The following is a 14148-nucleotide window of genomic DNA, read 5'->3' as shown; positions in this document are numbered from 1 at the left end:
CAGGTTACAAATCTTAATAGAACAGATTTTATATAAACTGGACGTTTTATATTATAAAACGCAAGTGGGCGGAGCACTAAGCCGGTTAGAGTGCATATTGGATGTTCTTCGTAAATAAGAAAGCTACAGTCGCTTCGCAAGCTCCGCTCCTTTTTAGCTTTCTTATTTACGAAGAACACCCAATATGCACTCTAACCTATACGTAAACAAACAGATTTAACTTCTCAGACAATTTAAATAAGGAATGGACACACGGTAAACTCTGTTACAACATAAAGTATATTCATAAACCTGTTTGAGAAAAATTGTCTCCGTGTTCAAATAAATTTCAAAAACGGGAAAAAAATCAGTCTTTTACCGATACCTTGCAACAGAACTTTATTATTCTGATGAATTAAATTGACTTTATAACGCTCGTATACAATTATTTATTGATCGATTTTCATTATATTTATTTTGTAATACCTATCATTCAATATGCAATCAAACAAAACCAAGTTTTCCTACATTCAATGAAACTGTTAGTTAGGACGAGCTTTCAAAACGAACAGGTAGCAATTTCCAACACGCTTACCGAAACTCCAACATGGCGGCTCATTTGCATAATTTATTCATAAACGCAGGAGCATAGAACTTTGTTAGTGCAGCATAAGGCCCATAACACTAACATGGAAGTTGACAGAATAATGGCCCATTTTGAACATTGATAATTCTACATATACTTACTATTTAGTTCAACCACTGAGAATAGTCAAGTACGCTGTCTTAGCAACATTCACTGTTGGTGAGCTATATTTAGTTAGATCTATGACGTATTCATTAAGAATGCGAGGCACTGAAAATAAGCAAACACAATTTAGGTTGGTATCAGGTACGGCAGCATTTATTTGTTGATGTCATGATTGTTAGAATCAAATAATATTATATATCCCCATCTGTGATTTTATTGCTTGATAAAATCACTGTTTGTTGTTCAGATGTGTAGCAGTATATCACCTTATGATATAATTCATTGTATCCGAATATTAATTTAGTATTAAAATCACTGTTAGGATAAATTTTTTTCTTAAGTAACATTTAATTTATAAACAAGCATGTTACCTCTGAATCTGCTGAATTTGTGTCATGCATTTATCCAGCTTTGAATTTGAATAATTCATTGAAAATTCAAGGGATTTCATTATCAGAATCCAAACATGTAGGCCACTATATGAGTATTGAACCTTGTCAGACTTGGCTGAAGTTCAGGCCTGGCTCTATACTAGTGGCAAAGGTTAGATACGTTTGGTTCCCTGGAGCAGGCTATAAGGGTTAAATTTACCTGTTAAGTAATTTATGTCTTGTTTAAAGTTGTTATAAGTATGAAGAAATTTATGAAGTAAATGTTATCTGAAATTATCTGCCAATAATATGCAGGATTTTGTAATTTACTTGTACTCTTCAAAAGTATTTGAAAATGTTGGCAATAGAGTATCATTTAAAGCACAGCTGTGAAATGAAATGTAAAAAAAAAAGAGAATAAAAAAAGGTTGAAAATGAAAAATATCTCCTGTATTGGTATCATAAGTGAAGGAAATGTTAGTTCACCAGTGCATTTACAAAAGAGAGTGCATGCACCCACGCTAGATATTGTAACCACATTTTCACACCTCATGCATTTTATGATGCTTTTAATGTTGCATGCTTTGTAAGTTTTACTTTACAGCTGGTTTAACCGTTTGGCTTATATACAGTGTCTTTATATTAAAGAGGCAGTCTAGTATTGTAGAAAAAAATATAATGGTATGAATGAAATATTGCTGATTAAGAACATTATATTTTTAGATTAGGTTTGAAAATGGTTATATTTTTAAATTACATGTAGGTTTGAAAATGATGAAATAACATTATTGTTATGTCATTGTATGTATAGAAATGTAACATAGAATGGATGTTAAAGGAGCTCCACTGAGGTTCAAAAGCATAGATTTTTAAAAATCTTAATACATAGATCATTATTCATATAATAATTTAGCCGCGTCACGACAAAACCAACATAATGGCTTTGCGACCAGCATGGATCCAGACCAGCCTGCGCATCCGCGCAGTCTGATCAGGATCCATGCTGTTCGCTCTTGTAATAGGGTTTGTAAACGAACAGCATGGATCCTGATCAGACTGCGCGGATGCGCAGGCTGGTCTGGATCCATGCTGGTCGCAAACCCATTATGTTGGTTTTGTCATGACGTGGCTCAAATAAGATAACCTGAAGAAGGGTATATGGTACCAGAAACCTGTAGTTTAAATAAATATAGAAATCGATGTCATGTTTTGATGTGTTGTTCTCCCTTCCCTAAATCTTTTAACTTATTGTTCATATGATATTAAAGAATAAAATAATAGTTCAAGTGTGGAACTGTAAATAGAAAAATGTGAAAAACATGATTAAAGAAATATTGTCAGAATTAAAGTGAAAATCAATACTTATTCAAATGCATATCCTAGCCTGATTTCAGTTAAAAACGTTTTTAGTTTAGGTCATGTTGAACACTGGAGAAACAGAGTGAGCAACTGATACAATGATACAACTGATCTTAAATTTTACGCATATTTAAAGTTATTGGAATATACCTACATGAAATGGTACAAAAATCTTTAAAAAAATATTTCCAGTCTGGTCATGTCAAAAAATGTGAGTAAAGTCCCTTTAAAGGTGAAAGTTTGGTAGAATCAAGGTAATATACAGAATATAATTGATAATACATATCTTTTGAAGTAATAAACATTTAAAAAAATTATTTCATAAATTCCTGTTAAAGTTATTTCTGCATAATTATAACAGAAAAAAATGTAAAAATTTGAACATGACTGTTTAATTAGTAAAAAAAACATTACACTAGTGACTTCTAGTCAGTATGTAAGTCACTAACATAATCCCTGGTTAAGACACTGAGATAATGTTTAATGTTCATTCATTCACATTGTTTTTGGCAGTTTGTTTCAAACACATATACAATATATATTACTCAATTAACACATCAGCAGTTTGTAACATGTCTGGTGTGACATCTGTTTACATAACCTTTGTGATTATTCCTGACAAACTTCTTACACTTAGTGACATATTTGAATAGTTATCATATGTGATATAGATATAATATAAAATTGATATTAACTTTTTTATTTTCCACTTCAGCCATCTGTGAGATCACCACCTACTGTGTTTTCTGTTCTGTTCTGTGTTTTTTTGGATTTGGAAGTAAGTTTTTTACTATTATTTTATATAGAATTTAAATAAGTTAGCCTAGTGCTCTGTTAACTTATTATTTTTCATTGCATGAGAATGCTTTTACAATATACTATGTACAATATATAGTCACATGTTATCTTTTTGATAAAGATTACATTGACTTTAGTTTAAATTTTGCTGTACTGTTTTAAGAGTTTTTTTAAACAAAATTAAATAAACTAGATAAAATGTAGAAAGACACATGATAAAATACAACTATTAAAAGAATGGACAAATGGTCCAAAGTGACAACTTTTAGAATGTAGTAGGATGTGATTATCAGTACATTGTATTGTGGTGGTGGTGTTGGTAGCTTTCACTCCGGATCACAGCAGTAAGCCACAATGAATTTACCAGACCACAGTTCAGCCATCGCATAATTCCTGGGCAGGCAGTCAAGCAGTTAACTAGTACTTACAGACTCCACTTTCTGTACATGTCAGAGTAGAGGTACAGTGCGATTGACAGTGACCTGCACAGTCTGGTAATCAAACGGTATTGCATAATTTCACAGTCCAACGCTGTACCTATTGAGCTTACTGGACGGCTATCAGTGTTTCTTGTATTGTGATGTATTATATTTTTTAATTTGTTTCTTGTAAATTTAGAATGAAACTTTAATCATGTAACTTAATTTAATATAGATAATTATCTTTAAAAGTTTTTTATTCTATTTCCAGCATACAAAGCAAGGATGGCAGAAAGTAAAGATGCGAGTGATAATTCAGGAATGCGAGAAGCATGTGGTGTGTTTGGATGTGTTGCGGCGGGTGATTGGCCAACACAACTTGATGTAGCACATATCATATGTCTGGGGCTTGTCGGACTTCAACACAGGTAAGTTGGAAGGTTAGAAACACTTATGGAAAACGGGTCTGGCATAATGTGCTACAAACATATTTTTTTTTCTAAGTTTTTTTTATATTGTAAAAACCTTGCTCATCTTACCTTGCACAGCTATAATCTGTTCTGCTACATACAATTGTTCAATTGTACATTTGCATAGAGAACCATTTTAGATGTTTATTTGTAATGAAAATGGAATCTTACAATTTATGTAGTCTTCGGAGCATTTCAATTAAGAAAGATGAATATGGAAATTTGAATCTACTATGACCTTTTAATGAACAAAAAGATGCTATACTGCAGACCACTTAAATATTTCCTGATGCAATTGTCAGAGGTTGTATCAATTGTTAGCTTGCTTCAAGCTTGTGACCATTGCAAACCAAAATTATGCAGCAAACCTGCTTTTCAATTGGTATATATTTTGAAAGTTTCTCTTAAAATGATTTATGGTTTTGTCCAGATTGATAGATGGGCAAGTCTATTTATGGTATTTAAATGGTAAGGATTATTAGTAACTCAGGTAGGTTTGTGCTCAAATGTAACAGAAGCTTTTGAGTAATTGAATGTATCCTGTATATATTTCCATTCAACAGAGGTCAGGAAAGTGGTGGCATTGTTACAAGCACTGGATCAAAGGATTCAAGATTTACACAGAAGAAAGGCTCGGGGTATATAAGCTCAATATTTCATGAAGAAGACTTGATGAAACTGAAAGGAAATATCGGTATAGGTTAGTGAATTATCTTTATATACATATTTGTGACTTTTTCTTTACATCATTTATTACATTCCTTAAAACTTGATTGTCTTGGTAATGAGGTGACAAGAACCTCAAATTATGGACATGCTGAATGTCTTAACTAAAAATCAAATTTGGTTTATAAATACTGTATTTATAATTTATATTCCATTGAGACAATTTGTTTAATATATGACAGAGTCTAAATTTATGTCAGAATCAAGTTTTTTGCCTTGACTTAATAACAACACCATTTATAGAATTTCTTAGCTTCAGGAGCTTGAAAAAGAAATCTGAAAGCTTGATTGATAGAAAGTTGTTTCTATGTTGATAGTTTTAAAGTGCAGATATGTGTTCAACTACAATGTAGAAAAAACTTAACCTTGTATACAGGAACCTACCTACCTCTGCATATGAACAATATCTAGACAAAGGTACATCCTTTTGCCTCTGCAAGTGCACAATTTGGAATGTGAATCATTTATGTTACTGTTTTTATTGGTATATTTCCAGGTCATACGCGGTACTCAACATTTGGAGGGTCCGATACATCTAATATACAGCCTTTTGTCGTGGAAACATTACATGGATTAATGGCAGTGGCTCACAATGGAGAGCTTGTCAACTCAACACAACTTAAACAAAAGGTAGGTAATAGAAGAATTAAGGTTGGGAACTTCTTGATGTACCAGTACTTTGTTTGGGAGTTTTCTTTTTGTGACGGAGGGCAACTTTGTCAGAGTGGTTAAGGTTGCTGCTTCTCACTGCTCTAGGTTCTAATCCCATCAGAGACTTCAAATGTTTTTACAGGAGATATGCTTCAAGCTATCCAATAAGCTAACAGAAAATTTTTGGCTCCTCTTAGGAGGGGAGCTGTCTCAATATTATTGCATAAAATGCACTTTTATCTGCCTGTTTCTTGTACAGAACTTAGCTCTCTTCTGTGTACAAAATTATGTTGTTTAGGAATTGAGGTTAATTGATAAATACAATTTTACACTTGCACTGTAAGTATTTGTTTTAAAAAAATCGTGTTACGTAGTCATCGAGATAAATTGAAAACACATTTGTTAACATATGGTTTAACTATGTTATATTTCTAGTTACTCAGACATGGTGTTGGACTATCTACAGGAAGTGACAGTGAGTTAATTACACAGTTGTTAACACATATGCCAGATTGTGGTGAACCAGATGGTCCAAACTGGATTGGAAGGTAAATAACATGTTGTGAATAAGAATAAAGGGCATTGTGCTTATTGCTGCAAACAGACACTGCAAGTGAACAACCAAATGATTGTTAAAGAAGGGGCATAAATCCAATGCACTTATAATAGCATTCTCTTGGTTAACAATTGATATCATTTTGACTGAATATTAGATTTGTTATTGTACATTGCAATGCTTATACTGTAACCCAATTTATATTCGCGAATACAAATTTTCGCGTTTTGCCGAGGTCGGACATATTCGCGAAAATTAATTTCCGCGGTTTCTTGATTTCCGAAAAAAAAAATTCGCGGATTGGAAAGTCCGATGGGGCCGTAAAATCCATTAGCCGACTATTAATCTTCAATAATTGAGGTCATTATTTGTGTCTTAAATGGGATTAACAATACGCTAGTCTAATATTGTATTGGTAAGTGAATTGTGATCACAATTCAGCAAAACATTTTCTCTATATATGTAAATGTACGCATCGTTCGTCTTCATTTCTAAACATGTCGTTAAAAGGGTGGCTGATAAAAAATAAACCCTCAGAATGCAGGGATGTTTCGGCATCGTTTTTCCCTGATCATGATCTGGAAAGCACACCAGAAAAGAAACGTGATTGACAATAGGTCTACTAGTATTTCATTAACTGTATTAAAATGTGGATGTTTATTTTGATTGCTATATTGACTTACAGTTCTTTTGATATTTATAAAATAGTAGTAGTTTACTTAGTTTGTGTTTTTATTGCTTTATGGCAATATTTATAACAATTCATTACTTCCTAAACAGGTGCACATAAATTTCGAATATATCCGGTCAAGTAGCTTTGCATGAACAACGTCTAAAATAAAAATTTCTCTCCAATTTATTCGCGAAATCGTGCGGACTTATTCGCGCAAACAAATATTCGCGCATCGTGGCCATCCGCGAATAAAACGAATATTAATTGGTCGCGAATATTCGTTGGGTTACAGTAACTCATTATTAGTGATCTCATGTTATCTTTGAACTGAAAGTTTTATTCGTTTTATTTTGTCAGAATATTTAAAATTTTACTTATTTTGATTGGTCTGTTATTATTTCTTATGTTTATTTTCAGAATAAAAGCAATGATGAAGCAGACGCCAGCCTCATATTCCTTGGTAATAATGCACAATGATAAGATATATGCACTGAGGGATCCCTTCGGTAATCGTCCTCTCAGTATTGGTAAACTTCTGACGGCAGCCAGCTTTTCTGGAGGTATGTTATGTCTGAGTTACGTCTCTTAGTTGTTACATGCCATGAAAGAGTGTTGTCCCTTTGTGATTGTATGTTATGACAGAGTTACGTCTCTTTAAGTGTTGTAATGTGCCATGAAAGTCTTTAAGAGTGTTGTCCCTTTGTGACTGTATGTTAAGAGTTATGTCTCTTAGTTGTATTGTGACATGATAGAGTGTTGTCCCTTTGTAACTGTATGTCATGTCAGAGTTATGTCTCTTAGTTGTAATGTGTCATGAAAGAGTGTTGTCCCTTTGTGAATGAATGTTATGACAGAGTTATGTGTCTTAGTTGTAATGTGCCATGAAAAAGTGGTCTCCCTTTGTGATTTATTTTGGAAGAACTATTAAATAGCCATATAAAAGATAGTGAAATATTCTTTATTTCATAGAAACTCAAGTTTTTCAGACGTCTTATCGATAGGTGTAAATACATTTAGACTTTTAAGTTGTAGTTACAGCTCTAACAAGGCAGGCTGTTTTGAAGATTATGATTATCATAATTATATTTATACTTCATGGTTTATGTTATAAAGGTCAGCAGACTAGGTTGGAAGAAGAAGGATGTGATGGCTGGGTGGTATCATCAGAGTCATGTTCTTTTGGAGCCATGGGCGCGAGGCTCTACAGAGAAGTTTTACCAGGTATAGCTTGCTGTTTCTGATTTCTTCCATTAATGATGCATGCTTCATTTAGACTACTAACCCTTTACTGCTGGAGGAAGCTGAATCTACCCATGCAACCAGTGTAGCCCAAGATCAGCTGGCACATAAGTATTGTCTGATTATTGTCTTCACTATTCAGTCAGTACATATTTTGAGGATGGGCAATTCCATTTAAGATATTTAACAGATTAAGCTAATAAACAGATTCAGTCAATATGACACAGAGTAATGAACCTGAAATTTTATCATTTTGATTAAAAAAATATTGTTACATAGTAATGAAAATAGATATCAGCCTTGTTCAGTCATTGATACACAATGAAATATTGTTTGCACTTTTTGTTTTGTAATTTCAGGAGAGATAGTTGAGCTGAGCAAAGAAGGAGTCAAATCTCATTGTATTGTAGGTAGACCCGAGGCAAAGTTGCCGGCATTTTGTATCTTTGAGTATGTCTACTTCGCCCGAGCAGACTCCGTTCTTGAAGGTTTGTTTTACTTTTTATATTTTCACTATTATAATTTTGTATTTATCACTATTTTATAATTATAATCCACATTAATGGAACAGAACTATAGTCTAAGGATTGCTGACTGCATAGGTTCAAACCCCATCAAGGGAAAGGCAAGCTGCTGTTTCCTTGAGCAAGAAAAATTACAATCATTGCAAACTGACTGGTTGGTTTCAGGAACAGAAATGAGAGAGTGTTTTAATAAGCTTATAGCTTCCAACACAATCAAACTAAAATAAATTCATATAAACTAATGGAACAGAAAATATTTGTCCTAGAGTTTGTTTTTTAAGTCAATTTTATCCCAACATGTCAGTTAAAAAAAAATGTTCCCAAAATTTCAGGTACATAAAATATACAGAAAAATGCCAAATTTGACTAGAGAGTTTGTACTAAATCTGTAAAATATCAAGACAGAGTTTTGCTTGAATATATATCATGTTTGGCAGTTGTGTTCAGCTGCTGACCAGTTTTTGAACATTTTGTATCTTTCATTATGCTGGGTTTAAAAGTAAGTTAAGTTTGTGTTTTCTGTTGAGGTTGAACTTTCAAACCTGTTTTGAGGGAGACATGTGTCCATGAATTCTTTAATAGTATTTAATTGGAATAATTTTGTACATACAGGTCAAATGGTATACGAGGTGAGGAAGAGGTGTGGCCGGCAGCTTGCCCTCGAGGCACCCGCAGACGCTGACCTTGTCAGTACGGTGCCGGAGTCCGCAACACCGGCAGCCATTGCTTATGCTGAAACTGTAAGTTGTTGTTACCATATTTTTAACAAAATTTGTACTAGTCAGTTTTGTATTGATTTATTGGCCGGGTTGCACTGGTGCAAACCCGGGTTATAGTATGGTGAATGTTGGGCGGCGTCCGGGCGGCCGGTCGGGGAAAAAAACTTTCGTAACAGTTTTCTCAGCAACTACTTATCACAGCCTCTTGATATTTGGCAAACAGCATTGACACATGGTCCCATACCGTGGGATTTGATTTCAGGTCTGTTGCTCATCCACTTTATCCACTTAGTTAAATTAGTTAGATTTTTTGACATTAATGGTCAATGCTAGGAAATTTTCTTAACAGTTTTCTCAGCAACTACTTATCACAGCCTCTTGATATTTGGCATACAGCATTGACACATGGTCCCATACAGTGGGATTGGAATTCAGGTCTGTCTCTCATCCACTTCCTGTTTATCCACTTAGTTAAATTAGTAAGATTTTTAAACATTATTGGTCAATGGTAGGAAATTTTCGTAACAGTTTTCTCAGCAACTACTTATCACAGCCTCTTGATATTTGGCATACAGCATTGACACATGGTCCCATACTGTGGGATTTGATTTCAGGTCTGTCGCTCATCCACTTTCTGTTTATCCACTTAGTTAAATTAGTTAGATTTTTTGACATTAATGGTCAATGGTAGGAAATTTCGTAACAGTTTTCTCAGCAACTACTTATCACAGTCTCTTGATATTTGGCATACAGCATTAACACATGGTCCCATACTGTGGGATTTGATTTCAGGTCTGTCGCTCATCCATTTCCTGTTTATCCACTTAGTTAAATTAGTTAGATTTTTAAACATTATTGGTCAATGGTAGGAAATTTTTGTAACAGTTTTCTCAGCAACTACTAATCACAGCCTCTTGATATTTGGCATACAGCATTGACACATGGTCCCATACTGTGTAATTCGATTTCAAGTCTGCAGCTCATCCACTTCCTGTTCACATTAATGGTCAATGGTAGGAAATTTTCGTAACAGTTTTCTCAGAAACTACTTATCACAGCGTCTTGATATTTGGCATACAGCATTGACACATGGTCCCATACTGTGGGATTTGATTTTAGGTGTGTAGCTAATCCACTTCCTGTTAACCTACTGAATTAAATTTTTGACATTAATGGGTCAATGGAATTTTTTTTTCGTAACATTACAGCCTCATGATATTTAGTGTACAAATGCAACCCGGCCTTTTCTGTCTTTGACCCATTTTTTTAAGTGTTAACATGCTCAGTTTGTGTAATGATTTTTCTAGTTTTTACAGAACTATTAATTTTGGGACTTTAAATATCAGAATGGCTTGTTTGGGCTATATCCAGGCAGAATTGATAATCCATTAACTTTGCTAGCAGCCAAATATTTTGTTGTGTTGAAAGCCCACAGATTTGTTGTGAAATACTTGTAGTTCCTATAAGTCATTCACCTTTTTAGTTCAGTGTTTATTTACTAATCCCAGATAATTACCATTTGACTTTGTTTTAAGAAGACTTTGAAAATAATAAAAAAAATGTATTTTCATTTAATTATGTTAGTTTCATAAAAAAATTTTTTTGGCTAGATAGTGAAGTAACATTGTTCTATGACATGTAACAGTATAATATTTTTCTAATAAAATATTTCTAATTGTTTCAGCTTGGAATTCCATACGGGGAAGTTTTGTGTAAAAATCGTTATGTAGGGCGGACCTTCATACAGCCGAGTATGAGATTACGTAAATTGGGCGTTGCAAAAAAGTTTGGTTTGTTGACGGGTAATTTTCAGAACAAGAGGGTGGTGATTATAGATGATTCTATAGTGCGAGGAAACACCATGAAACCTATTATACAGATGTTGAAATCTGCCGGGGCAAAAGAGGTTTGTACAATTTTATTTCAATGTGTTTCGTATCTAGTTGAGCATTTATGTTTCTGTAAATATCAACTTATAAACCCAAAAAGCTGCTTTAGTCTTCTTTTGTCAGTTTTAATAATAAATAATTTTATTACATTTTGTCATGTACCAGGAATTTTTCCAATGCAAGTCTTTATTTGAAAAAATAATATGGAGGCTGGCATGCATCCTGATCAGGGTCCATAATTCTTAATGTATAATACCAGTTTCTTATGCAGTGTTTTTACTTTTATTGTACTTTAACAGAAGGCCTTTGTGACCTTGAGATAAGGTCATTCCATTTTGTGGTCAAACTCTTGCTGACTTATTAACATTTATAACAGTAAACTTGACCTCTGGTCTTGGTAGATCAATATTTATGTTTTTATGTTTCAGGTGCATGTGAGAGTGGCATCTCCACCAATCAAGCATCCATGTTATATGGGTATAAATATCCCAACTAAACATGAACTGGTCGCTAACAGGGTGGATATGGACAAAATTGCAAACCATTTTGGTATGTATATCATTAATCCTGCAACGAGGCTTTCATGTTTATAATGATCAATATTAAAATCAAAATAACTTTGAAAAAAGATGCAGGGGGTTTCATTAATCTGTATCTGTTTGAAGATATTTTATTTGTGCTACTGCACCCTGTACGTTCTGTTCTAATATTTATAAAATTTTCTGTGTTTAATGCGACTTAATTTGAATATCAAAGCCTAAAAATTAGTAGTTACTGCCCTTCAAATCCAGGTATACTATCATTTTGTTACCTATCATTGAGTGACCTAAAGTGCTATCCAGTAAAATATTCCCTTGTAATTTTAAATTGAAATTATCTAGGAATGGAAGTATAACAATCATTCTTTGACTGTAAAGTACATTTTGATACCTTTTTGATCCCAAAAGAAACAATTATTTAGCCAATTACACGGTTCCATATAGCTTTATACCCTTTAAGAAATAAAGCCCAGGAGATAAACATACATGCTGACATAATATATCATAAATATATAATGGCAGTGATGGCCTAGTGGTCAAGGTGTAGGCCTCTCAACACTGGGATTGTGGGTTTGTACCGGCCTTAAGGTTATAAAACTTTTTTTCCGAGTTCGTCCTCAAATCTCAGTATTTTCATTGATGCGTGCACATTCTTAGACAGTTTCTGACCAATCAAATTCCCAAGATCTGAGTTAGAACTTAAAGAATCCAGTACAGAACTATGGATCCAGTTTAGTTCCTGGAAGTGGTCTAAAGGTGATTAACATAAATTGCAAGAACTTCTTTCACAATCTGGCTTAAATTTGAATAATCATGTTTCTGAATATATTTTATTATATATTTTTCAGGTGCTGACAGTTTACAGTATTTGTCAGTGGACGGATTAGTTAAGGCAACACAAGAAGGAATATCTAAAGACAACAATAAAAGTGTTGGCCACTGTGTGGCATGTTTGACTGGTTCCTATCCCATTAAGTTAGACTGGTAACATTTATTCTTTTAAAGCTGCACACCGCCAGATTTTAGCAAACAAATTAAAAAAAAAGAGAAAAAAGAGAATTTGAGAGAAAAAGATCTTATCAGAGTTTCAAGAAAGTTGAAATAAAATAAACAGTGCATGGTTTATACAAAATATGATTGAACACTCTATACCTGTATTGTTACTATCTTCTATGGATAATCATTAGAGATAGAAAAAAATATAAAGATAATTTGTGAAACAAATTTTTCTATTTAGATTTTTTTTGCATTTAATCAAATTATGATGAATCTGGAGGTACATTCCTTTAAAGGAGTTATATGTTTGTAAAGAGAAGTAACTCATGTGATAAAATGTTTGTAAAGGGAAGTAACTCATGTGATACAAGATTTGGTAATTGAATTCTGTGATATTCAACTGGGAGTGTATATAAATTTAACATTGACAGTATCTGTCACATTAAGTATGTTATTGATTGTCTTGCCTATTATTAGGAGGCTATTATGAAATTATACTAGTTATATTGTACCCCCCAAGACCTTTGAGTGTAATTGTCAACTATTTTGTGTGTGATCTGAATTATTTTGAGTGAAATGTCTATTTTGAGAGAGATATCAACATTCGAGTGTGATGTCAATTATTTTCAGAGTGACATCAACTGCTTTAAGTAAGATGTCAACATTTGACTGTGATGTCAAGTATTTTGAGTGAAATATAAACTATTTTGAGTGAAATATAAACTTTTTTGAGTAAAATGTAAACTAGTTTGAGTGAAATGTAAACTATTTTGAGTAAAATATAAACTATTTTGAGTGAAATATAAACTATTTTGGGTGAAATGTAAACTATTTTGGGTGAAATGTAAATTGTTTTGAATGAAATGTAAACTATTTTGTGTGAAATGTAAACTATTTTGAGAGAGATATCAACATTCGAGTGTGATGTCAATTATTTTCAGAGTGGGTGAAATGTAAACTATTTTGAGTGAAATATAAACTATTTTGAGTGAAATGTAAACTATTTTGAGTGAAATGTGAACTATTTTGAGTGAAATGTAAACTATTTTGAGTGAAATGTAAACTATTTTGAGTGAAATGTAAATTGTTTTGAATGAAATGTAAACTATTTTGTGTGAAATGTAAACTATTTTGTGTGAAATGTAAACTATTTTGAGTGAAATATAAACTATTTTGAGTGAAATGTAAATTGTTTTGAATGAAATGTAAACTATTTTGTGTGAAATGTAAACTATTTTGAGTGAAATGTAAACTAGTTTGAATGAAATGTAAATTGTTTTGAATGAAATGTAAACTATTTTGTGTGAAATGTAAACTATTTTGAGTGAAATGTAAACTATTTTGAGTGAAATGTAAACTAGTTTGAGCAAAATGTAAACTAGTTTGAGTGAATTATAACTATTTTGTAAGAAATGTAAACTATTTTGAATGTAATGTAAATTATTTTGAGTGATATGTAAAATATTTTTATCAAGATGTTGGTTATCAG

General features: G+C 32.8%; 1 protein-coding gene across 1 annotated transcript; it reads left to right on the top strand.

Annotated features, from left to right (window-relative positions):
• The first annotated feature begins 3222 nt into the window (after positions 1-3222).
• Positions 3223-12750, top strand: LOC132759338 (amidophosphoribosyltransferase-like). The gene is made up of 12 exons (XM_060751093.1): positions 3223-3238; positions 3949-4105; positions 4711-4847; positions 5370-5503; positions 5960-6072; positions 7171-7313; positions 7867-7974; positions 8352-8480; positions 9129-9256; positions 10920-11141; positions 11553-11673; positions 12512-12750. Exons 2-12 carry the CDS (start codon positions 3963-3965, stop codon positions 12649-12651), a joined length of 1518 nt encoding a protein of 505 aa, XP_060607076.1. The 5' UTR covers positions 3223-3238; positions 3949-3962; the 3' UTR covers positions 12652-12750.
• The last annotated feature ends 1398 nt before the right edge of the window (positions 12751-14148 follow it).

Source organism: Ruditapes philippinarum, unplaced genomic scaffold (assembly GCF_026571515.1).
Source record: "Ruditapes philippinarum isolate M1 unplaced genomic scaffold, ASM2657151v2 ctg4098_1_1_1_1, whole genome shotgun sequence".
NCBI lineage: Eukaryota > Metazoa > Mollusca > Bivalvia > Venerida > Veneridae > Ruditapes > Ruditapes philippinarum.
The sequence above is the reverse complement of the archived record's forward strand: the minus strand, read 5'-3'. Positions and strand labels throughout refer to the sequence as shown.

Excerpts from the sequence above, each read along its gene's own strand:
- LOC132759338 (XM_060751093.1), top strand. The coding sequence starts at position 3,963 with ATGGCAGAAAGTAAAGATGCGAGTGATAATTCAGGAATGCGAGAAGCA. Across the intron at positions 9,257-10,919 it reads CCATTGCTTATGCTGAAACT|CTTGGAATTCCATACGGGGA; the intron begins GTAAGTTGTTGT and ends TAATTGTTTCAG. Across the intron at positions 11,674-12,511 it reads CAAAATTGCAAACCATTTTG|GTGCTGACAGTTTACAGTAT; the intron begins GTATGTATATCA and ends TATATTTTTCAG.